The following is a 23,734-nucleotide window of genomic DNA, read 5'->3' on the forward strand; positions in this document are numbered from 1 at the left end:
CTTTCTTTAATATTCGAGACTACTTCCTCCTATCCAACCGATCCGAGGGTAATCTTCGTGGAAAGGAGGAAGAAATAAAGCACAAGACAAGCCTTTCGTTGAACGGATTCGTGTCATCGGCATCAACCCACGCCCTGTACGATGGCATCCCGACTCGCGGCACATCATGGTGCATCATCAAAGGGAAGGAAACAGGAAATTTGAAAATCAACACAAGTACAATCACTCTTCGCTCTCATGTGTATTGTATGATGAAATATGACAAACTTGCAATATGAACAAAGAATGTTGAAGATGGTACAACCATGCATTATGAAGGTGGACAAAAATTATTGAAAAGTGGAAAATGTGGAAAATTACAACTTTAATCGCAATACAAAACAAAAATGTTCAGTAAATGTTACCGGTTCCAAAAAACAACGATTTTTTATGTTTAACTGATCAATAATGTTCCGCCCATCCCGAAACGACAAAGCTGACACAAGGGATGGTTCGTTTATGTCGTTTTTTTGTTAAAATGGACACATCACGAAAGGATTGACACTTCACATCATCTCCGGGCTGCTCCGAAAATATAATGTAAATATTAGACCTAGAAGAAAAGATAGAGCCCGAACAGTTCAACAAGTGTTATTTATGCCCCGGAGATTCCGATCCCCTAGCAATACCGAGAGGGCAACATAAAAGCCCGCCAACAAAGACGCCAATCCTCCTGCAGCGTCGGCAGGAGTGCCGGGCCAGGGGCGCTGTTTATTGGTTTTATAGTTCGGTTTGGTGTTTCGCACTTGTTTGGATATCTCGTTTAGATTTCCTCTACTTTACCGTCCAATAGGGGGAAACGAAAAAGTGATTCAATTCCACGCTTGAACAAATATTTTGTAAGAAATACATTAATTGCTTAAACAAATCGGATTTCAGGAACGGATAAGATAACAAACAGTTTCATTTATCTCTCGGTTTGTCTTAAATATCAATTTTTTGAGACGGATGCCGGAACGTGGAGTGATTGATTCGTTCGCCAAACAAGGCAGTACATTTGTAAGGCGTTCGAGGTTTCATTTAAACAACTCAAAATGGAATTACAGCTTTTAAAATATAGGTTTTGATTTTGGATTCTTTACCTCTCCGGTATTTCTGCGGAGAATGTATTAATTTTGTTATTTAAAGAAACGTGTTGTCATCAAACTCGTGTGCTTCCCATTCATCTTGATGACACACACAACCGGCATCATGTCTTATTGTCATCACCGCATTATTTATATAACCAATTTGACCGTTGATTTATCAAGCAAAAGAAGAGGTTAATTAATATTAACAAAAATGCTTCTACTACATACACCTCTTCATTGCTTCTTATATGGTGGTCTATGTTTAACATCTTGCCTGCGTTTGCTTGTGAAACTGATTAAAGATGCATACGGACATATTAAACCCTCTGTACGACTCAAGAAAGCTACTTTGTTGCATAGTGCAGTGTGCAAAAATGTTTGGCCCGCGTCAGTCCTCCATTGTGTTGTGACAAGCTGAAGTCATCTTAGGACATCGTAGCCGCTGCTTATTCTAAATTACTGCAGATGTTGTTCTTTCCATTTGCAATGTGTATTACCATCTAGTCTGGAGAATCCTTCCAGCCAGAGCACTGCTGCTTCTAGGTGGTCCATCATAGATTAACATGCCTTCTTCCGTCCCAAGACTCTCCCCGGTTCATCCGTTTCCACACCTCAGCAGACCCTGCTTTATTACGTGCGATATAAAGCTTTATAGTTCAACCGTACGAAGTAGCCTCCAGCCAGCCGGTAGGGCTTCAAGCGATGGCTTACAACAATAAAGCATCCTCGGACGTGAAAAAAACACACAGACACGAGACAAGCGCGCACGAGGACGGCGGGATTGAAATGCATTATTACAAACAAGAAAGTTGGGTTGAGACTCACCGCGGCCAACCCGTCCAACCGTCAAGAGCCTTTTAATATCAATGTGTGACTTTGGTCCGACTTTACCCGGCAGCCGGTCGGTTGGTTTCTGGCGGAGGTCATTCCGTCCGGCCGGATGGTATTGCATCGGTATTGCGCTCGATGCATCCCAGTCCAGGCCCGGCGAGCGCACGGACGATAAATACATTCGTAAGGGTAAAATCAATATTTGCTCGCTTATTCACGCAAAGCGTACAGCTTTTTTTTATTTATCATTCATTCGTTTTCTGCTGCTCCTACACACAACTTTCCGTTTCCTTGATCAAACGGACAACGATGATGATGATGATCAGGATAATGTAATGTGAAGATTTTATCCCGCTCCCAACACACACACGGATGAACAGTGGTGTGTGGAGTGTGTTAGGTGCTTTAATGCAAACAACGCTATGGCATAGAGGCGGTCGTGATTTGCTAAAAGAATTCTCGGCACCTCGCACAGGGCTAGGAGGCTCTCTGCTCATGTTCGTGCATGGAGCACATGCTAATGAACGATAATTATGACTTGTCTATAGAAGAGCATCGTGTTTTTTATCTTTCTTCCATTCATTTGCATACACCTCGGGCAGATCAGCATTGCGCGTTGAACCACGTTAAGCTTGTTAGTGTAGCATAGGTCTAGAAAATAACTCTTTTTATACTGCATTTCATTCAAGTCGTGCTTCGATAGAGAATCACGTTTTGTCAGTTAGTCTAAATGATACATTATGACTTATTTTATTCGTCTTAAGACAGCGAGAGAAACAAATCGGTATTAAATAAAGAAATTTAACTAATCAAATGATAAACACCGATTATTGGAGCTGTTTGAAAGGTGTTATTGAAGATGAGACAAATTTTCTAAGGTTTTTAAAACAATTATCCTTCCGCGGTTAGCTTTCTAAAACAAATGAGTCACAATTCGAAACAGCGAATGTGCTGTTCCGACTACCATTTCCGCAGAATGCAATAGAATTACAACACACGATAGATGTACAAAAATAGACCCTGTACAAATAGAACGCGATATCATCATAGGCGCCCCTCCCAACAGATGCCCGGCTAGCTCAGTCGGTAGAGCATGAGACTCTTAATCTCAGGGTCGTGGGTTCGAGCCCCACGTTGGGCGCAAAGTTTGTTTTTTTTTTACATTTTTAGTTGTCTATTGCACAAAAAAATTTTAATCCAGACTATGTGGTGGATTACATTTACGAAGAGAGGTTTTAATTCATTTCTTGCGCCTATGATCGAGAGTGTTCTGGCCGTATCTGGCCGAATCTGACAATCTTAATGACGTAAAATGTATGTGAATTTGTAATATTTGAATTTCTTTCTACTAACGATGATGTAAAAAACATCCTATTTTGATACCATATTTGTCCCCTCTAACGTTGCTACGTCATACTTAACCACACTGATTAAACAAACATTAAAATGGTTGTTTTCAAATGAAGTTTAATTAAGACAAATCCAAAAACCAAATTCCTTCCTTTACCCTTGAAAATCAAAACCATCCTTAAACAAACCATTATAATTCATCCAATTGATATCACTAACCCGCAAAGCTTGTTAGGAATCAGAAACGATACTGACTGACCATTGATTGCAATGCGGGTCTTGTTATGTTTGCCAAACGAGCTTCTCCGTTTCATGGTGACATTTCATACCCCAATTTCTCAATTATACACCAGCAAAAGGCGCATTGTTTGGGAAAAGCGATACTGTTTACCGCAAGGCTTGATTGCCTATCCCAACGATCCTCGATGTTTGAACCCTGGCAGGAAGATATCCCTGATCTCAATCATCTGCAAGCCCTGGATATGGTAGAATACGTACCCCTAGATAAGTTATTGCAAACCGACCAAAAATTGAATTGTCACAGAAAGGCTTCCCCACGCGATCTCGCCCTTGCACCGCAGTTCATGGGTCAATCAAACCGGACCGAGCAGCTAGCTCTACTACCCGCAACCCATACAATTACCAAATTTCGTAGTGGATCGATTAGGGGCACAACACGGCAATGCTTCCCAGAAACAAGGCGTGAAAAATGGAATCCGACCCATTTTTACATCCCCGATCGGGCGTTCATAATTCGTACCGGACGATTTTACCACGCTTGTCAACTGTCTGGACGCGGCCCCGGGGCAATGTTAATATGCCTACTTTTCCCCCACCTCCAGTGCGTCAGGACAGGCGCACTTTTCTACTCGTGGCTCGTGCGGGTATTTTTCCGAATGCCGAGCAACTTAATTAAAGCAAACTGTACTGGGACAGCAGCAGCAGCAGCAGCTAGCGGAGGCGGTCCGGATTGGCGAGGTGCGGGCAACATTATGACATTATGATTTATGTATCGATCTGCTTTATACCCATCGAGCGTGTTCGTTGACCTGCCAGACAGGCGTACTGGTACGGAGCTAAAGGCAAAGTACGGTATGAAATTGAATCCTTCAAATCCTTCCGCTCGGAACCGGGACCGGCAAGACACTTTCGTTATGATATCATTCCGTTTCTGTTCCAGTAGGATACTGTTTCTACTGCAGTTTATTGCGAAGAGGAATCAAATCGTCTTCGTTTGGCTTACCAACTACTCATGGCACCAGGGCGGGCGTACACAGTGTGTCTTGAGAGGCGCATTCTTGCGTGGCTTCCCTGGAAGGAAGCCCGCTAGACGCTAGTCTTTACGCCGAGACGGTACACCTGGCCGCTACTCGGTGCTGCACTGGTCCGCTCACGTTGACAGTCGGCCACGTTGATAGCAATATAAAAATTGTGGTGAATATAAACGAAGGAAATTCGATATTGCATATGGATTTTAATTTAAATGGAACGCACAGGGTGGAAGTGGGTGTCTTGGGGGAAGGTTGGGTATTAGTAGAGACTCATTCTATGGTACAGTTCCCGTAAGTACTTCGGAACGTGCCCAACCGGTCAACGTTGTGTTCACGTTTTGCTATGAGCTCACATGAGCTGCTTTGGAACTCGATGAAATATGGTCATAGCACAGGAATGAAGCAAATGTACTTATACGAAATGCAATGGTGTGGAATTAATATCGTTCTTCTTCAGTTTTAAGCGCAAACTTGGCGTAAAATAAAACTAAAACTACGTTTCATTTTGCTGCCAATGTGCTGGTTTATACCATTTGCGTGGTAAAGTTTTAAAATCATTTTAATGTGTAATGTAATATTAATTAGAAATTGTACCACGAAACAAAACGATGAATATTTCATCTCCAGAATATAACCTTCTGGGGACTTTTATTGATTTTACAGTATTGAACGTGCTGCCCGATGGGTCGACATTTCCAAACAGAGCAACGCTACGTCGTCCTGCCCCTATCGTGCGCCTTTTGTGCATAAAATTACGCTACATACTTGCGCTCGCCTACAAAGTTGTGCCTTTTACGTAAATAAACCATAGCCGTTGCATGCAGCCGATGGGGCGGTACCGTCCTGTGATGCTCGGTAAAGTAGCACTCGATTTTGCGCAATTCAATACCAGGGTTTAGGGCGAGCAAAGGCGAGAAGCACCATACTCGATAGGAATCGATTAGATTTTAAAACAAGTTGAGCAAAAATAGATAAAAATTGGTCAACTAACCAGCCTTTCTCTTTTGTTCTTTGCGTTATCAGTGCAGTCAGTTGGCACATAGGGGGCGATGTTAAAATGGAAGCGAGCGCTAAACGGGGGATCCTGAGAAACTTAGTAGCTGACCGTAACGGTTGCGGTAATGATTGCACCCAAAATTAGGCACGGTTCGTTGGTCACGTTTCCTGAGCACATAATCACCAATCAAATGCCAAGCAATTGCATGCTTTAAAGGGGATTTGAACTCCGATATTGCTGTGAAAACAGTTACAGTATGAACACGTGAATGTAGGATTTTCTTTGTTTTGTAAACACTTGAGTCATTAATTTGAGTGATAAAAACTTATATCCTGTGATATAAAACTGCTAAACACGAGATGCTGATATAAATTGTGCACTAAGTGATTAAGGAATACATAAGTCTTATTAACCAAGACAAAATTATAATAGCATATAATGCTACCAAATTGGGTCCATCGAAACAGATTAAACAACAAACAAACAAATTGAACAATCAATTCGGACATAGCTGCGCATACACGATTGCATTTTATGAAACAACCTTTTAAGACACCCTTCGTAAGTAAGCAAATAAGTAAATAAGTAGTTTTGGTTTATTAGAATTGGTTTATAACAATATTTAAAAGTTTTACACTGGTTCCGATCAATTGACCTCTACTCAATAATCTGATTCAAATAACGCTTTAAGACAACCTTCAATGAAAGCAACTTCAACGGACTTTTCAGCCTGTGGTTGGTTCCAGTGACTAACGAGTCGGTGAGGACTAAAATCACTTTACATCTTTATACAGACAGTGGTTGGTACTTATTTTTCATGATTGGAAAAACACTGATACTAGCCACTATGCATCGAAACACTCGTGGGTGATGATGATGGTCCCACCTCCACCCCTACATAGGATCAAGAAGGACGATCTTTTAGATTACTATTTTGAATGTGATTTTTATTTTTATTTTATAATAAATCTGCTAGACGAATTTGAGTTCGTTTGATATTTTCGAATCAGTGCATCATAGATTTTTGCATGTCATATGCATGTCAGATTAGATGTAGATTAGACTTATCAGAGGCAGAGATGTACCAAATCTGGTATTTTCAATTTTGATGATAAAAAAATCCCAAGTAAATTGTTTTTTTTTCCATGGCGTAAAAGGGTGATTGCATATTTGTATTTTCCCAAGTAAATTGGACCTAATTTTTCTAGAATGGACCGCTCATCTTGATAAACTGATAATTTTGTTAAACCATCATCTATAATCATACGACTTAACAACAAGCCCGTAATGGGTTCATGCTCCGAATGGACCGTGCCTCTAATCGTCGGACTGACTGTGTCCTGCTATGGTAATCAATAAGTCACTGAAAGCCAGCCCCCTTAGTGGTACAGTGCCAAAGAATGAGTACAAAAGATCATATATAACAATATAAGGGGAATGTCATTGCTCAAACCATAATTGTGCGACAAACATGATAATTTGCCATCTCGATCAGCGGGATAAACTTTATTGTTTTTTGTTGTGCAGCTACTCAAATTAGCTAAAACATCATTCCACAGTTATCCATTTCGTTTTTAACTCGTTTGAGTTCAATTTTTTACCACATCCTGGTTACGTACCTTGATCTGATGGATTTAATTTTTTTTGAAAACATTGAACCTGCGTAAAAGTATATTGATAATTTTGTTTTAAATGAACTTTCGATCGTTCTTTTGAAAACATTGAACAAAATTTTTACAAACCAAGATCTGATTGCACGACATCTTCAATGGGAAAATAAAGGTGTTAAATCTAGCCACGTTGGAAATAGCATTAAATGTATTAAATATGTAGGTAAAGAGACCATGTATTTGCCTAACCTGCGTAAAGTATATTGAAAATTTTGTTTTAAATGAACTTTTGCAACAGATTTTTAATAAAAGTGACAAAAATTCTATTAAAACGAAAATACCCAATATTTACCCGGGTAAAAACCCAAAAAATAAATACCGTGCGAAAAGATTTACCCACCGGTACAACACTGATCAGAGGATATCTACTAAGAATAACACTCACATTCAATTCATATATAACGGTGATAAGCTCCATTTAAGATGCAAATATAACTCTTTAATGTTAGCTGTCGGTCCTAAGCACTCATACTTGTCTCATACTCAAATGTTATTGAAGTAGTATTAAGACAGCCTTAGGTCACGATTGCTTCCATTTGCTAGCACGAAGTGATTCTTTGGTACAGTAGCACATTCGCAATGTTTTACACGCTTGAATTTTAACATAAACAAAAACTTTTCTAATGGTTGGTAACGATTTAACAAACATGGATGTGAAAATAATCATTCTACGAAAACGACAAGAACTTCAGGGTCAGAAATCAATTATTTGGAGATTTTCGTTCATCCCAGTTCGGCTCGATGCACAAAGCAAATCCAAACAATGTGCCTTTGTGTAATTGGCCAGAAGCGATTAAATGAGGATCGCACTAAAACCAGCGCTCATGTAATGGCAAACACGAGAAACTGGATAAACGTAACACATGGCCACCATTCTAGCGAATTCCGCGATAAACTCTTGGCCGAGCCGCCGAAAGGAACGAACGGAACGGAGTGCCACCAAGAGGTTTGCGAATTTTAATGAATGCTTCAACGCATTATCATGCATCTTTGTGTTTGACGCGGATGGGGCGATAAAAGTTTCTCCTCTCGCTAGTCGCCACACAGCGAAGTGCGTATTAGGTATGCGTCTGTGTGTGTGTGGAGATGGAGATTGTGAGGATGTCTTTGGCTGGATAACTTCGCAACAGCGATCCGGGACGATCGAAACCTCCCGGCTGTCCACTGGCCAGGGTTGCCAGGGTGTAAAATTGTAATAAAACTAAAGTGGTATGCCCGCAGTATGCTCGCTATCGTTCTCTCTCACTGCTATTATATCTCCTTCTCACTCGCCTGTTTTCTTCCCCTGTTGTTTATAACCACCTCTCCCCCCCCCCCACCCCATTATGCATGGTAAATGCATCCCCTGCACTTCTCATTGATAGACCACGCCTATTTGTAATTTAATTTTTATTGCCTGCCCTTCTTCACTTTGCACGGCACACGGTGCTGTTTCACCGGTCGCTGACGGCAAGCTGGATGGCAGAAGAATGGAAGGGGCTAAGGGAGCGGCTGCAATCATCGGCCGTTCGTTGCAGCTTGCCACACCGGTGCTGTGCGCATACAAACGCAACCGCTCTGTGCTCTGGCTGGCGGGAAAAAGGACGATTGTTGCTTGCCCTTTCCTACACTCGCTCAAGCTGCACACAAAGCTGTTCAATTTCTCCACCGTTGCTTTTCCACTGATAAATGCGGCTTTTTACGGCTCCTGGCAGACACACAGACACACTCACAGACGTATGCACACTGCACCACTGTGAGCAAAAACGCACGCAGAAAGGTATCGGTCGGCTGATTAAAACGGTGGAGCTCGTACTGGGGGGATGTGTGAGCGGGGAAAATCGATGGAATGCCTTTAATTCCGCGACCCGAAGCGGCACTCATTTTTAATTTCCGACCATTTCCGGTGGTAAGGTGCCTCCGTTCCTGCCTTCTCCGCCCCCCTCCCATTGGGTCACCCGGTTAAAGCCGTGCTACTAGGACTCAGGAACCTTTTGACCACCCTTTAGCGCTCGTAAACGGCAGAACAGGGTAGAGAACAATTACAGGCCGTTGGCTTTTGCAGTTTTAATTTTCATTTTGCTAATTTTTTCCCCCGATTTCCACATGCGTCCATTCTCTCCGCACTCTGCCTAACGCACTCCATGTAACGCTGGTCGGTGGAAACAAGGGGCAGTAAAGTTGAAAGATTATAATTTAATATCTACAGCCATAAAATACGACTCACGTACAAAAGTGCTTGAAGCTTCTAATGCGAAATAAAACAATTATTTCACAAGTTTTGCAAGATCAAGCCTCAAATATTGTTTAATTTTAATATTCTGTATATGAAAATGTTTCAATTTTCTATGGCATTAAAAAAGATAAAAAGCTTTCAACATTCATATCGATAGTGTGACCTAAATGAGTGTGTCTGCAACAACCGCCATTGGGCCGCCTTTGCCTAAACTTTGCTCTTTCTTCGCTTCTTCACTACAATCATCACGCTGTAGTAGCAGTAGTAGTAGTAGTTGAGCTCCCCACAAACTCATTGGGATGTGAAATTTCCTAATTGAATCGGGTCTCTTTGCTCGACGGTCGGTACTTTCCCACCATTTCATCGCATCCCCGGAACGCGCAGCCAACCACATCATTGTTAACCAAACCGAACGATTCATCAGCGCGTCAAGCATCTACTTGAGGTTCGAATTCTATTAGCAATCGATCATCAGACGCTGAATGCTCTCTGCTTGGCGCCCCCAATCCACCGGTACCGAGTGCTAAACGGTGGAGGCATTTTCGGAGCATGGTGATGGTGCACATGATGGTGATGATGATCGTGATGAGGTTGGGCAGATGAAAATGGCTCACAGCAACAAAGGCCAGGTGGCAATGGGATGGCATTGGGCGTTACGCAAGGGACCAACCGATTTTCACCACACAAACCACGAACGATACGATCGCCCACAAAACCGCTCCAATCGGTTTATCTAATTGAAGTGAAAAACCACAATATTCGTCATCGTCTTTCGAAAGGGCGGGTGGGGGAAATGGTGGGATTGGATTGTGGTGTTAGGGTGAGGATGGATCGTAAAAGTTGACATTTACCATGACATTCAATGCCATTACAATTTTAAATAATTGTCGTAAAATGAGGAGCATAAAGGGATGCTGAGAACCAGTTTGATTTTGAAAATGTTTGTCGTGAATGTACAAAAGTATTGCAATGAAACAGAGTAACTGCACAAGCTGGAAAATAAGAATCATAAATAATTAAAATAACACAAGTAAATCAACAGAAAACAAACACAACCAAGGCGGGTTTTTTTACTTAAATAGAATTTGGTAGTTACCGTTATGATTCAAATTATGGACAGCTTCAAATTCCGAACATTTGGCATGTTTTTATAGAATTTCTTCATATCCCTGACCTTGGCCATACCGTTTTTAAATTTGTAATAATTACCATGATGTACTAGAATAATTTAAAAATGTATCTGACCCCTAATAGGCCCTAATGCTACAGTAAATAAATATTTTCTATCGGTCAGTTCACCACCACAGGCATTCCTAGCAGTTTTGCTTCAAACCTACACCAGTGTAATATCGTCTATAACTCTTATTAATTTTGTCCAGATACATTGAAGTGTATCGGAATCCATTGTATAACCGGAATCCATTGTCAACCTGATAACAACAGTGTTTTATCATAATATACTATGTATTTCTTTAAACCCTGTTTTTCATTCTGTCAGGAATCCGAAGCAACATTTTTTATCTTGTTTTAAATTTCGGTCAGATGAAGTAAATTGTGATTAAATTACTTTAAATATATGTTTATAGGATTAAAGTTAATATTTTGAGGCTGTCCTGATTTCGAATCAAAACGTCCGTTATTTGAGACATGAACTTGAAACTATCTGGAACATTAATCAAAATATCCTTGCAATTTTATGATTATTTGCAATGTTTCGAATATATAAATCTTTTTTTTCTAAAATATAGAAAGTAAAGTAAGGAAGAAAACAAGTAAGTAAGTAAAGTGAACCGCATACAGCGGTTTGGTCAATTAAAATTTAATGAGTAAGAACATATTAAATGACAAAAATGCCTTAGGGTTCGTAATTCAAAGGAATACGGTGTAATGTTTTTTTTTAACAAAGTGTACATTAATTTATACTACTAATACTGTACTGTGTACTAATATTTTCAATCTTAAACTTCATGGCTTAGTTATTTTCTTAGTTACTAAGTTTTGGGCTATCCGTTTCTATCCATTAATCTTAAAAATCTTTGCCTAACTTTTACACTTAATGCTTAATATTTCTCAAAAATGTATTAAACAAATTGTGAATGTCATAAAGTTGCATAAATTTAGTTACTGCTACTACTGGTTTTCTTCACGCCTATTTAAATAAACTAACACGTTCTTCCAGTTCCCAGCCATTTTAAATTTGTCCCACATCTTTTTTGCCCATTTGCAGCCGGTCATTTCACCACATCGTCCGTTTTCAGCCACCATAAACCACGGCCACCACCCGCCTGTGGAAACGTAACCCTACTAACAAACTTCCACCGACAGATAAATGGTTGAACGAATTTGTCACCAGACCTGCATCTACACTGGCTCTGAATATATGGCGGGTACAATTTCGCCGGCACGAAAAAGCCGACCAGAAAAGTGTCCTCAATTTGCGATTGTCCAACGGCAGCTTCCAGACAGGCGATCGCCGTCCGATAACCAGCCTTGATTGGTGCCGGTTGGGCCACTGCTGGTAAGATTGGTGAGAAAATGCAGGGCGTGTGAAAAAAAACCAACCAACCGACCGAGCTGGACCACCGCGCAATGGAAATTCCACCGCCCTACGGTGGGAAAAAAAGATTTTTCCGAGTGTTCCAAACGTAACGAAATCCTTCACAGTCCTTGAGTCTCACCCGTCCACGAGTCGCCCAAGCCCATCGCGTTCGCTTTGATAAGTCGCAATTGGCAAACCAACGGGCAGGCGGCTGCTGTCTGCTGCAGAATGCACGCACGCTCTTTGGCCGCAACTCTCGCGTCTCGTGCGTTCATTGCTTAGCTGCGTGTGCGCACCTGTGTACGCACCGGAGCGTTGGTTTGTGACCTGTTCCAATTTCGATTCCGGCAGGCAGGCAGGCGGGCCCGGCCAATGGAAGCCAATGGAAGTGGCTTCGAATATGTAACCGATCGATAATTACCAACGCTCTTTCTCAAGGGTAATTACGCGAAGTGGTCATTCGCCGTTCCCTTTCGCCCAGCTCATCGGGCGGCCCCCGCCATCCACAACAGGCCATTTCCGACGTTGATCGGTTTCCACCGCTCCCAAGATATGCTGATGAGAGGAATATTAATCCAGCAGCCATCGTCCCATTTTGCGTTTTGCTTCCCGCGGTACTCCACTTTTCCGTCCGAACCGATGGTTTCACACACACACACACAGTGGTTGCGTTCGGTTTGCGCCAATAATTATCTTCCTGCTATCCTGCCTTCTGTATCATTCATTCATGTTTAGTGCAGTTGACTGCAGTTGGCGATCAATTAAAGTATTCGCAATTTTAGTACACATAAGGCTTTTTTATTTAAAACTTCACCGACATCAAAACCAAGGAAAGGATAATCTAGCTTAGGTGCGATAAAACGTATTACAATACAAAAACATAATAGCGAACATAGGTCAAACAGTATCAATCAATCAACTCTTACTGAGTCAGGTGGGGAAAAGGTAAAGTAGATAAAAACGGACATCAAACCGTACACACGTCAAGGCAGGTAACGTCTAAGACAAAATAGTATAGGCAAAACCACTACCGCACCACCACCATCAGAGTGTCACACGCTGAGGCCCAATTTCCCGTTGGCTGCTGACGCGCGAGACAGGCGCCCCGGCCTGCCGATGATGGTTGCCATCATAAAATGATGCTAATTTCTCCGGCGTATCAATTAGCTACAATCACTTCCGTCTACGAGCGAGTGAGCGATTAACTTTAAACGGTTTGTCTTCGCTAAGGCCGCGCGGTGTCATACCCAGGGATGGCTGCCGGTAGCAAACGCTGGCAGAAGCAAAAAACAAAATAAAAGGCCCCAATCGCGGAAGGTGCCATGGAGTATGGGCATCCTCTGGGGAAATGGGGTGGGCAATGGGTAGAGGAGAAGGTGGTACCGGGGGCTGCAAATGGCCGATCGGTGCAGAGATTGTGAAACCACGACGTTAGCTTAAACTATCGGTAACGGTTTACACATTGTAGTGAGCAGGGTCTGTGTTTTTTTGTTGTGTTGTTGTTTGTTCCATCGTGAAAATACACTCGGTATTGAGTTATTTGCTAATTTTCTACGTTATTTATTGCACTTCGCTGTGTTGAAACACGTATTTGCCTTTATGCACAATCCTGTTAGAGGTTTTACATGTTTATCTACTGTGTGCGGTGTAGATTTTGCTGTAGCACTAGGCCGCGATAGTATGGCAAGCTGTTAGGGATGCTGATTTTTACCTATCATTTCGATACTTTTTAATTCTTGATCGATACTACTTAAATAAAACGGAAATGAAAAAATGTGTATACCAAAGAATTAATTAAAGATAATAATTCTCAATTAACTCGTAACGTAACGTAAAGAAACAGATTTCATATTGTAAGTACATACAGTGGCGGTCACTTAAAGTCGGACACCTTATATTTTCTAATATTAACTGAATTTGGAGCCATGCTTTATCGATTGACCTCTCGAACCAATTAATTGATCGATTGATTAAACGATTTTAGAACCATTTTGGCCAATGTTAACAAGCTACGTGGTCATTTTGCTTAGAAATTGAGACTGTCTGATTTTCGGTCGACCGCTTGAATTCCATACCTTTTCTTACATTTATGCATAGTTTTCATGGATTTTTCAAGATATCGGTACGATTTTTTGCCTGAGCATAGCTGTAGAGTGTTCTCAAAGACGTACTAATAAATTTTTCCGATAAGTGGTCTAAAGAACTATTCAGGGTGCCTCAAAGTCAGAAAATATGGGAAAACATAAGGTGTCCGATTTTAGGTGGTCGCCACTGCATTTAATACTTCTTGCGCTTCATGCAAGTTCATCATATAAAAAATAGCGTTAGACCAGCGGTCGGCAAAGTCCGGCAAAGTTTTGTTTGTACAATTGTATGATTGTAATCATCAATAAATTTTCAAAACTGTAATCTAACTGATTTATGAAATCTTCACGTAAAATAGTAATTTATACACTTCAACGTTGAAGTCAAAGTATTTGTTCAATTTTTAATTTAAGTACTTGCCTTGCCGGTCCCGTAGTACAGTCGTCTACTCGTACGACTTAACAACATGCCCGTCATGGGGTTCAATCCCCAAATAGACCGTGCCTCCAAACGTAGGATTGACTATCCTGCTATGGGGGGAAATCAATTAGTCACTGAAAACCAAGCCCACAAGAGGTACAGGCAGGCCTTGACCGACAAAGGTTGTTGAGCCAAAGAAGAAGAAGACTTGCCTTGAACAATGTCTTGATGTATTTTAAAATTTGGTACAGCAAAAAAAAGTATGATGGCAGAGCTTAATTCAATTATAACATACTCATCGCTCAACTAGTCCAAAAATTCAAAAATGATGCATGATTTGTTTTTTTTATTTTGCTCACTAAATTGCGAAAATGATTATTAATTAGAACAGCGAAAATTACACATCCGTCGATGATAGCGTTCGAAAGAAAATTCACTCAACTCTACAATCACAGTCGCAGATAGGCACGCACACCCACCAATCTCTTATCAGTCAGGTGTGCGCACCCATCACGGCTTAAGTATGATTATTTTTACTTCAATTTCCCTCGTCACCTCACAACCATCCGCCCAACAACCACAGCAACTTCAGCACCTGTCGAAGGATCCAAAACTGGTCGGGAAAGCATAACTAGAGCCGTACGCGTACGCCAACCCAACTCCCAACTCCGCGCACAGAAAACCTGTGCGATGATAATTGCCATCGCTCGGGTAAACAACGGCGAAAGAGGGGGGGCGGGGGGGAGGGCGAACAAAAAAAACATCACACTACCGCACTACCACAGCGCAAGACTAGCGTTTTTCATTCGCGCTGGATACGCGACCACAGCATAAGAGACCGGCGCCATTGCAAACTGGCAGCCATGGTCGCAAATGGTTGTAATCATTTCGTTACCTTTGTTTTTATTATTACCGTATTGGCAGCTTCTATCCACCCCCCCTCCCCCTACCGTCCTCTCGCTCTCTCTTTCTCTCTCTCTCTTCCCACAGCCACAAACGTTAATTTGTATTAATTGCTGGATAATTGTTTTGAATTAATTACCGCGGATATTGTGTACACCCCGTGCAGAACAGGCAAACACGCACTGGAGCTCGTACAAACCGAACCACCACCACCACTGCCAGAGGAGGAAGAAGGTCTGGCACTAGATACAAGAGGGAGGGACGACTAGGCAGTGTAAAACGCAAACAAAATCCCAGCAGGCCTTGGATTGGCATTTCGAATCCGATGCAGACCGTCGTTTTTTCCCTTCCACACAACCAGCCTCGGACGCGTTTTCCTCGTTGAGGAGTTTGTTTTTCCCTTTTCATTTTCGTCTACACTTTCGTCTTCGGTTTGGCGGCTCCAGCAACAACACAAAAAAAACTGTTCCAAGAAGGGCGTAGATTGCGTTTTTTTGACCAATCTATACGCTCACCCCTATCGTCTCGTCTTGGGCCAACCGTCTCGGTCACGCGGGCGATAACGGCTCCCTTTTCCTTATCCGGTGCACTCTGCACTACTTGCACAATAGTTTAGAGCGGTGCGCTGTGGTGTGCAAACTAGCGCACCTTCCCCCCCAAACGGTGAACACACTTTTCATTTCCCTTGGGGTTGGTTCATTTATATTTATATAAATCATAATTATGCACAGCGTTTCCTGGGGAAGCGTTTCCACTACCAGGAAAGTGTTTAACCAAGCACAAGCCTTAATCCAGAATCGGGAATCGTTAAGCAGCGCAAACAACTGTGCTAAAACCAAAGGAAAGCTTACACAACCTTCTTCCTCTCCCTTCGCTTCTTTCCTTCCTGCTTTCAGGTCTGTTTCTGCCCATCATTTTCTACCCCCTTCCCATCGAAGAAGTAGTCACGGGAGACGCAATTTGTAAACACATCTGAAAAGCTCCGCCTTCTACTCGCGAGCTTTTATTTTATTACACTACTTTTTCACGCACAAAAGGGCTGTTGCGAAACATTCTTTGCTGCATTTGCATTGCACGCGTAGCTTTAGCTCGTGTTTTAATTACAAATTCATGTCCCTGAATATCTACTGACGTCGTTTTGAAGCAGCTTTTTTCTGAAGGTTAAGAGCAGAACAACTGCATTTCTGCACTCTTTTTGCGGTGGTGTGGCAAATCAACACTTCCTTTGCTTCTTCTTATGCTGTAAAACAACCTTGAAATGTACGTTTTTAATCAACGTTCAAGAGGAAATGCCCAATTAGAGATATTGTTAAAAAGGTTAGTATAATAGCTGGAACAGACCAAAGGCTGGAAATGGTTTAAAATCGATGCTATACAATCCTTAACCACACAATCCATTGCAAATTCGTCTGCCCAAATTTGTCTGTTTGAAAGCAGCATGCAAATGAAAAAAAGGTTTAAAAGAATGACAATTAAATTTAAATACAGCATTCTTCCCACGATATTTATATATTTCTTCAATTGATTTGCAATGACATACCAACAAACATATTTTAAAATAATAAAATCCAATCCAACGAAATGCTTTTCCGAGTACGCTTTAAATATAGACCAACACAGGTAGTCCCCGATATACCCCATACTCGATGTACGCGATTTAGCTATACTCTATTTTCTAAATTTGACAGTTCTTTGAGCAAATTGTACAAATTTGACCTATCGAATGTCAAATGTAAAATAAATTTCGTTTGGACGAATTTTAAAATCCAAATTTTAAAAGGTATAAAATTGGTATATTCAGTTGAAATACTAATTTCACCAATTGACTAAGTCATAATTAAGTGGCTAAAACATACCACTTCAAGCAAATTTTACAAAAATTAGCTATAATTTGACTGAAAACCTTTAAATTCGACATACGCTATTGCCTCCGGTCCGCATTAATAGCGCATATCGGGGAATACCTGTACTGTTAATCCTTTGCAAGTACACACACACTTACCAACGGTGAATCATCGCCAAGGTCGGAGTCAGTGTCCCGTTCTGTCCGGCAAACACTTGGCTCCATCGCCGCGTACACCGGCACAGGTTCTCGATTCTTAACCCGAATGGTGAAGCCTTTTTTCGTCTACCGTATACGGTAGAAACTCTCTTAACGATCCGATACGCGCTAAGTGGCGCAGATTTATAGTAGAGTTTAATTTTTGAGAGTCTTTTCGAATGCCCCAATGCAATGTTTTTTAATGCAATTTCCTTTTTTTCTCAAATTCACGTTTTTTATCGGTCAAATTGCAAAACTTTCAACACGCACACTAACAGACACTCACATAGGAAATCACACACGTACAAACACATAGAATATACATTTTCAAGAGTTACCTACACACGGAATTACACATTATCTGTTTTTTTTTTGTAACATGAAGAAAGTCCTATGCACGAAAGCGGATAAAACTGGATTTGGAAATGAGTCCAAAATTAACCTTTATTTTTTATTTTTTTAAACCTCAACCGGATAACACTGGATCATGTGGCGATCATGTCGTATAATATCGTTAGAAGCGTGGCAGCGACTCCATATTTGAACCGACATTATCACACTGCAATTAATGCCTTCGATTAAGGTGCAAAAAACGGGTTTAACTTTACTCCAAAAAGAAAAAAAAAGAAACAAACGCAAACGACCGAGTGAAAGTGTTCCATAATTCTAGGGACGACCCAACAGGGTCGCCGGTGATACACACTATTCGCGCACTTTACATAATGATTGGTTTCCTGCGTTCAATTAATTACACACATCGACAAAACTGATCGAAAAAAAAGTCAGTCTTGCCATCCGACATGATTAACTATCGAACACAGTAACGGCGGTTGCACTCGATATCATGCCAAAAAAAAGACGACGACCACGACGACACTCCTCCTGCTCTGCCCAAAATGCTACCGGTGGTAATCTAAGCGCTGTCTTCTAACGATGACTAATGAACAAACACACGACGCTTTGGTGTACCAACGATCTTCCAACACCAAAAGGGGGCGCGCACACAAAAACACGCACGACGAACAGTAAAATAGAGCTGAACCGTATAGCAACCGTTGCCGTAACGAATTAATCGCCTTTCACATCGCTTACTGGGAGAAGCGGTGTGTGCTCCAACGAAAGACGAACTACGTACGATCGCTAGCCAACACCGGGGGACTGGGAGCGCTTATCGTGCTTGACAATCTTAGAACCGATTTGATTTAACGAAAGATATTGAAAAAAACAGAACGAACCAAAACCAGGACATTTATAGGCAGGCGTTGAAGGATTTAACGAAAGTGGTAGAGGGTTAGGATTAGATCCAAAACTTCAATAAAATAATTGAAACGAATTGAAACGCTTTGAAAAACCAATCATTAAAATTGGGCGTACAAAAAATCTTTTAAGTTATTGAGGTACTCAATTTTATGAAAAAAATTCAGTACAAACTTTATGTTTATCACAAAACTAATCGCTCGTGCCTATAGAATAGATATACACATACCCTAAGCAGCATCGGAACTGTTTCACAGCAATTTGATCACCAATTATAAACAGCAGTGTTATCTGCTGACGTTAGACTCGGTTGATAACAAACCAAACACAGAACGAACGTGTCTTCGGTACCACGGTTCTTATCGATCTGAACGTTTTGTCCCACTTTCATCGTTTAAATAGAACTTTGCTGCCAAAAGTTTGTCACTTCCCAGCATTGTGAGAATAACGACAAAATGCATAAAACCTCAAAAATTCTGTAAAAAAAATCTTTTTTGCTTCTAGGAATGACTTTACGACAGCTTTTGCTCCTGTTATCACCTGCGCTGCCCCCTGCTAAACCGAAAACGAAACTCACTCAGGACCCACCGCATAGGATCAAACCCGCTCCCAAGGACCACACAGAAGCATGTGATCCTTTAATGTTTAGCAAAGGAAGCAAAATGGGCACAAAAATTCTGTCGAGACATTTAACACCTTATCTTTCAAACACCGAGCTGCCGAAATAGCGCCCTGTTTCGAGCGTTGCAACGGAGCCGCGGAACTCCCCCCAAAGTTGCGTTCTTCTTCTTTTTTGAGCCGATGCTATTTCCCAGTAGAACACCATGTGCCATTCGAAAGATAAAACAAAGCGTTGTCGTTAAATGATCATCACCAGATGCGTTGTGCATAGGCTTTGCAGTTTGGAAGCATTTTTTGTAGTTTTGGCGTCCTATCCTTAGGACGATTCTTTATGGATGTATAAAGTTTTAAGGGAAATGCTGTAAAAACAGTCACCAGAATGTATAACCGGTTACAAGACCACCAGGGTAGAGTTCAATACGCCGGCAAAGGGTTAAAGCCGCTCGGCGGAATCTCATTTGGTGGTCTTTGGTACAATTGCATGCTGGTTTAAGAATAGGTGTCGCTGTTACGGTTTTTTTTTTAATATTATTGCATGCGTACAAACCGAACCGAATTTTACCTCCTGTTTAAGGTATGTGAACCATTCAAAAATGGAATTCACAACGTCTATTTACCAAATTAACTATCAACATAGGCTTACCAAATACACAAATACTTTTGCAATACAAATAAAACAAGTATTTCAAACATACATGAAACTATCGTAGAACTATGGATTAAGCTTGAAAACTGTTAAATACTTTTTCTAAACATCAGGATTAGAGCATAGTGTAAACACTTTACCATAACATTTGTTGTTAAATCAATAGGAAAGTAACCAGACACGACGATGATCAAAATATGATAATCATACTGTTGGTAAGATATGAAGACAGGAATTTTTGTTTGATAATCGTATAAATAGTTTGTATGTTTTGTAAGCAAAGTTGTCTCGTTATTCAAGAGCTATTGCCACTGTTTTGTTATCAAATTGTACGATCCAACAACATGATTGTCATATATTCAAATCTTGTACGGCACGAGCCTTTTTATGAAGAATTTTACCAAAAACTTGCGCAAAATAAGATTGTGAAGCTCACGTTATCCCTTTTTGGCGTTACGATCTATGCGGTTTTGCCGGGCTATACAAGCTTTTTAGATTATTTAGGTATCACGCATCCGGATAGTCAGTTGCTACGTGGGGGACTTGAACCCCCAACGAGCATGTTGTTAAATCGTGCGAGTTTGCGAAGATGCTGGACACCCGGTGTATTTTTTATTGTTATCTCTTCTTTAAAACTTTTAAACCTAAAACCCAACATTATGCAGCCTGACCGTTCCATCTAAATAGAAAAGAAACGTGAAATGAGAAGCGAGAAACCTGCTTCAGATCTAGTTTCAATGCAAAGTATTTAAAAACGCATTTTTGTATGAGGTAAAAGAAAAGATGAAAAAGTAAGTCCCCCCGAAGAAAGTTTTTCAATGAGGATGTTGCTAGAACAATATTAATCGTCTCGAATTATAATACAAATAGGGCAATAATTATAACTAATTTGATCATTATATTATTATACCATTTCAATTATGCATGTCAAATTTGTTCTACCAGATAAATGTATATTCATATCATACATTCCATTTATCAGTTTATTTTTTGTATAAAAAACAATCTAACTGAGAGTATACTTCATTTGTAATTAATATTTTCCTCAACATTTAAAACAACAAGATCCATTCAAAACTTCCGAGAAAGGTATAAAGTAAAACCTACCGTAAAAAGTAAAATTGCAGATAACAATTTTAATTTCTTTCAAGTTGTATTATAATAAATTTGAACAATTTATTTATTGGCAATTATATTACTTCAATTTTAAATGACACTCATGAACAGTTGTGAAATTTTAAGTAGAGAATAAAAATTCTTACTAAAAGTAAGAAGTAATGATAAGCCCAATTTCAGTAAATATATAAAAAAACAATGAAGTATGATGTTGTATGCATCAAACGATAGCTAATTGCATTACTCTGTGTTTAGTTAAAAAATATTTATTCTATAATTTTATTCGAGCGGTGCAGTGATGACGCATCGCATTCGAATCGTGCATTAAAATAAGTGTTCTTCTTCCACAAATAGTCTACAAATAGGAATCTATAAAGAAAGAAATGACAGCATAACTTATTTCTTTTAATGCCTTTAAAGAGACCTCGGCTCAACAATGAGTGACAAAATTAAAAAAAAAACACACACACACACACATAAACCACAATTAGTATCGTAAGATTGTTACTTACTACCGCATAAAAAATTTACAAATTAAGTTTAAAATGAACACAGTTCAAACCCATTCATGCCTGAGGACCTGATTTTGGAACTGAGGAACTTTTTGTTTGTATTACTTAATAATAGTGACTGAATAAAACAATTTTAAACAATTGCTTACATTTTTCTTATGTAAATATGAGATGTTATATTCAGAAAAAATAACTTAAAAAAAGAAAAACAATTCATAAAACCCGACATACCTTTTGCAAAGTAGGTACCTTTTGCACCTCGTTGGTCGCGTTGCAAAAATTCGTATAAATGTCAATGATGATAATTTGCCACTGTTTCCATTTGCCACAAACGATTCAGATGATTCAAATGCACTTCAATTTCTGCACGCAAAATTAATTTCACTCCATATCACACAGTTCACGAAGATTTTCTTGATGCACCAATTAATAGTGCAACAATGAATATTCAAAAATTCCACACAATTTCACTTTCTACCTGGCGGATTACACTAAAGGAATGCACATTAAATTTATAAAGCTGATCGCTTTTTCAACCTTTTTTGGGGGGTTTTGCTCACTCTAGCTCTCGTTACTTAGACGCACAAAGTGTTGGTGTGTGTGGTTGTTTAGTTGGGCTCAACGAAAATAGATGTGGCGGCACACGCACGGCGATATAGTCACTTTCACTCTCGGCTCGTCACAGTTTAGCGTCACTGACTCTTCAAACGAATTACCAGATTTACACGCACAGCAAGCAACGTGTCGTCGTCGGTCAGGCACACAAATGAGACACACACACACACATACACACACGCAATTGGTTGTCACCTGGTAAACATTAGATGTACCACCACATCACAGCATGCCGTGGAGCACAAGCCGGTCCCGGATGCAAATTGTCGCGTCTCTCTTTCACTGCATGGGATGTTGTTTTAGAATGCACTTAAATATGTCGCACTACGCTCCCGAGTGTATGTGAGCACAATGTTTCCGTTGTAAAAACAAACCGTTGCTTTAAATCGCTGCTAAACATTTATTTGTGCCAACGATAAACCGAAATGTAAAATCACAGCGCAATTAGACACAAACAGATTTTGCAACAAACGCTCTACGGTTATGGCTACGATCGGCACCAACGCCAAATTCGCGCAAATACACGCACCTTATGCACACTACGCGCCACATGCGGGCAACCGGCAACGAATGAATGAATGAACGCGTCAAAGGGTACACGCGACCCAGCGCAACATCCCCCCCTTCTGTGTAGCAGCAATCGCAAACAGCAACAGCAAGCCAAGTGAAAGAACTCCCCCCCTCGAGGGTGGGAAAGCAGCAACTCACCGATCACACACAACTAGGACACACTACAATTACACTCCAACACACTCTCTCTCACACACACACACACCAACTATCTTTTTAGTGGCAGGTGGTGGTGAAGGCGTTGATACGCGAGTACGCGCACGCGTGCGTATTGATAAACACACACAGCGCGCGTCGAACCCGATCCGATCGTTATAGTGCGCTAGCTGCTATCGTCGGCGGTGAGGCAGCAGCACAACCACGGCCAGCTTCAGGATTCCGTTTGATGTTGCTCGACCGAACCACACCACCGTACGTACACACTCGTATGCGCGAACAAGGCGCCGGCTTTGACTGCGGCAACAGGGAACGGAACCGGAGCTGGTTGGCTTCCTCCTGTGCGTTCGCTGTGAGCACTGTGGGCACAGCGATGCACAAAATTGGTATAAACACATGCGTCAGAAGAAAATCGACAGTTTGTTGGTGGTGTGGGTATATTTATAGATTGTTTGTTTATTTTCTAAATATTTTCTATACACAAAAATAGTGTGATTCCCTATATTGTATTCAATGCGTGATGAAATTTGTATCGTTTGTCTTTGTATATTAGAATTTTTAATTACTCTTGCTACAAACATTTATAAAATGTATTATAAACTTGTTTTTATAACTATTGAACTAACTGTGTTGCACCATCTACCCTTATTCCTTCAAAATTAATTTCCTTTCTTTTGCGCCAAACTTCTTCACACACCTAATGCAAGCAAATTTTCCATAAAGTGAGATCACACGCGCTCACACACCACCACACAGAGTTGCGTTTTTCCCGTAGCAACGTACTTGTAAAAAAAGAAGGCGGTGTACAAG

The 23,734-nt window shown here is 40.7% G+C and overlaps 1 protein-coding gene and 1 non-coding gene across 11 annotated transcripts in view; one reads left to right on the forward strand and one right to left on the reverse strand.

Annotated features, from left to right (window-relative positions):
• The window catches only part of LOC120894890 (protein dead ringer-like), a 105,485-nt gene extending 82,280 nt beyond the window's left edge, over positions 1-23,205 (reverse strand). The window contains exons 1-2 of one of the 10 annotated variants that reach the window (XM_040297754.1): positions 22,907-23,205; positions 21,815-22,074 (exon numbers count right to left, since the gene is read on the reverse strand). Coding sequence is in view for 9 of the 10 variants with exons in the window: in XM_040297746.1 (XP_040153680.1) it covers positions 17,393-17,458 (66 nt within the window). In the remaining variant the exon portion in view is untranslated. Of the gene's footprint in view, positions 1-17,392; positions 18,604-21,814; positions 22,075-22,906 lie in introns of those variants that run through there. The other 9 variants (XM_040297746.1, XM_040297744.1, XM_040297745.1 and 6 more) reach the window with 9 other exon arrangements.
• On the forward strand, positions 3,009-3,081 carry Trnak-cuu. Its single transcript has one exon. It is a non-coding gene; the product is annotated as a tRNA-Lys (tRNA).
• Positions 23,206-23,734: the final 529 nt, after the last annotated feature.

This window comes from Anopheles arabiensis, chromosome 2, assembly GCF_016920715.1.
Source record: "Anopheles arabiensis isolate DONGOLA chromosome 2, AaraD3, whole genome shotgun sequence".
NCBI lineage: Eukaryota > Metazoa > Arthropoda > Insecta > Diptera > Culicidae > Anopheles > Anopheles arabiensis.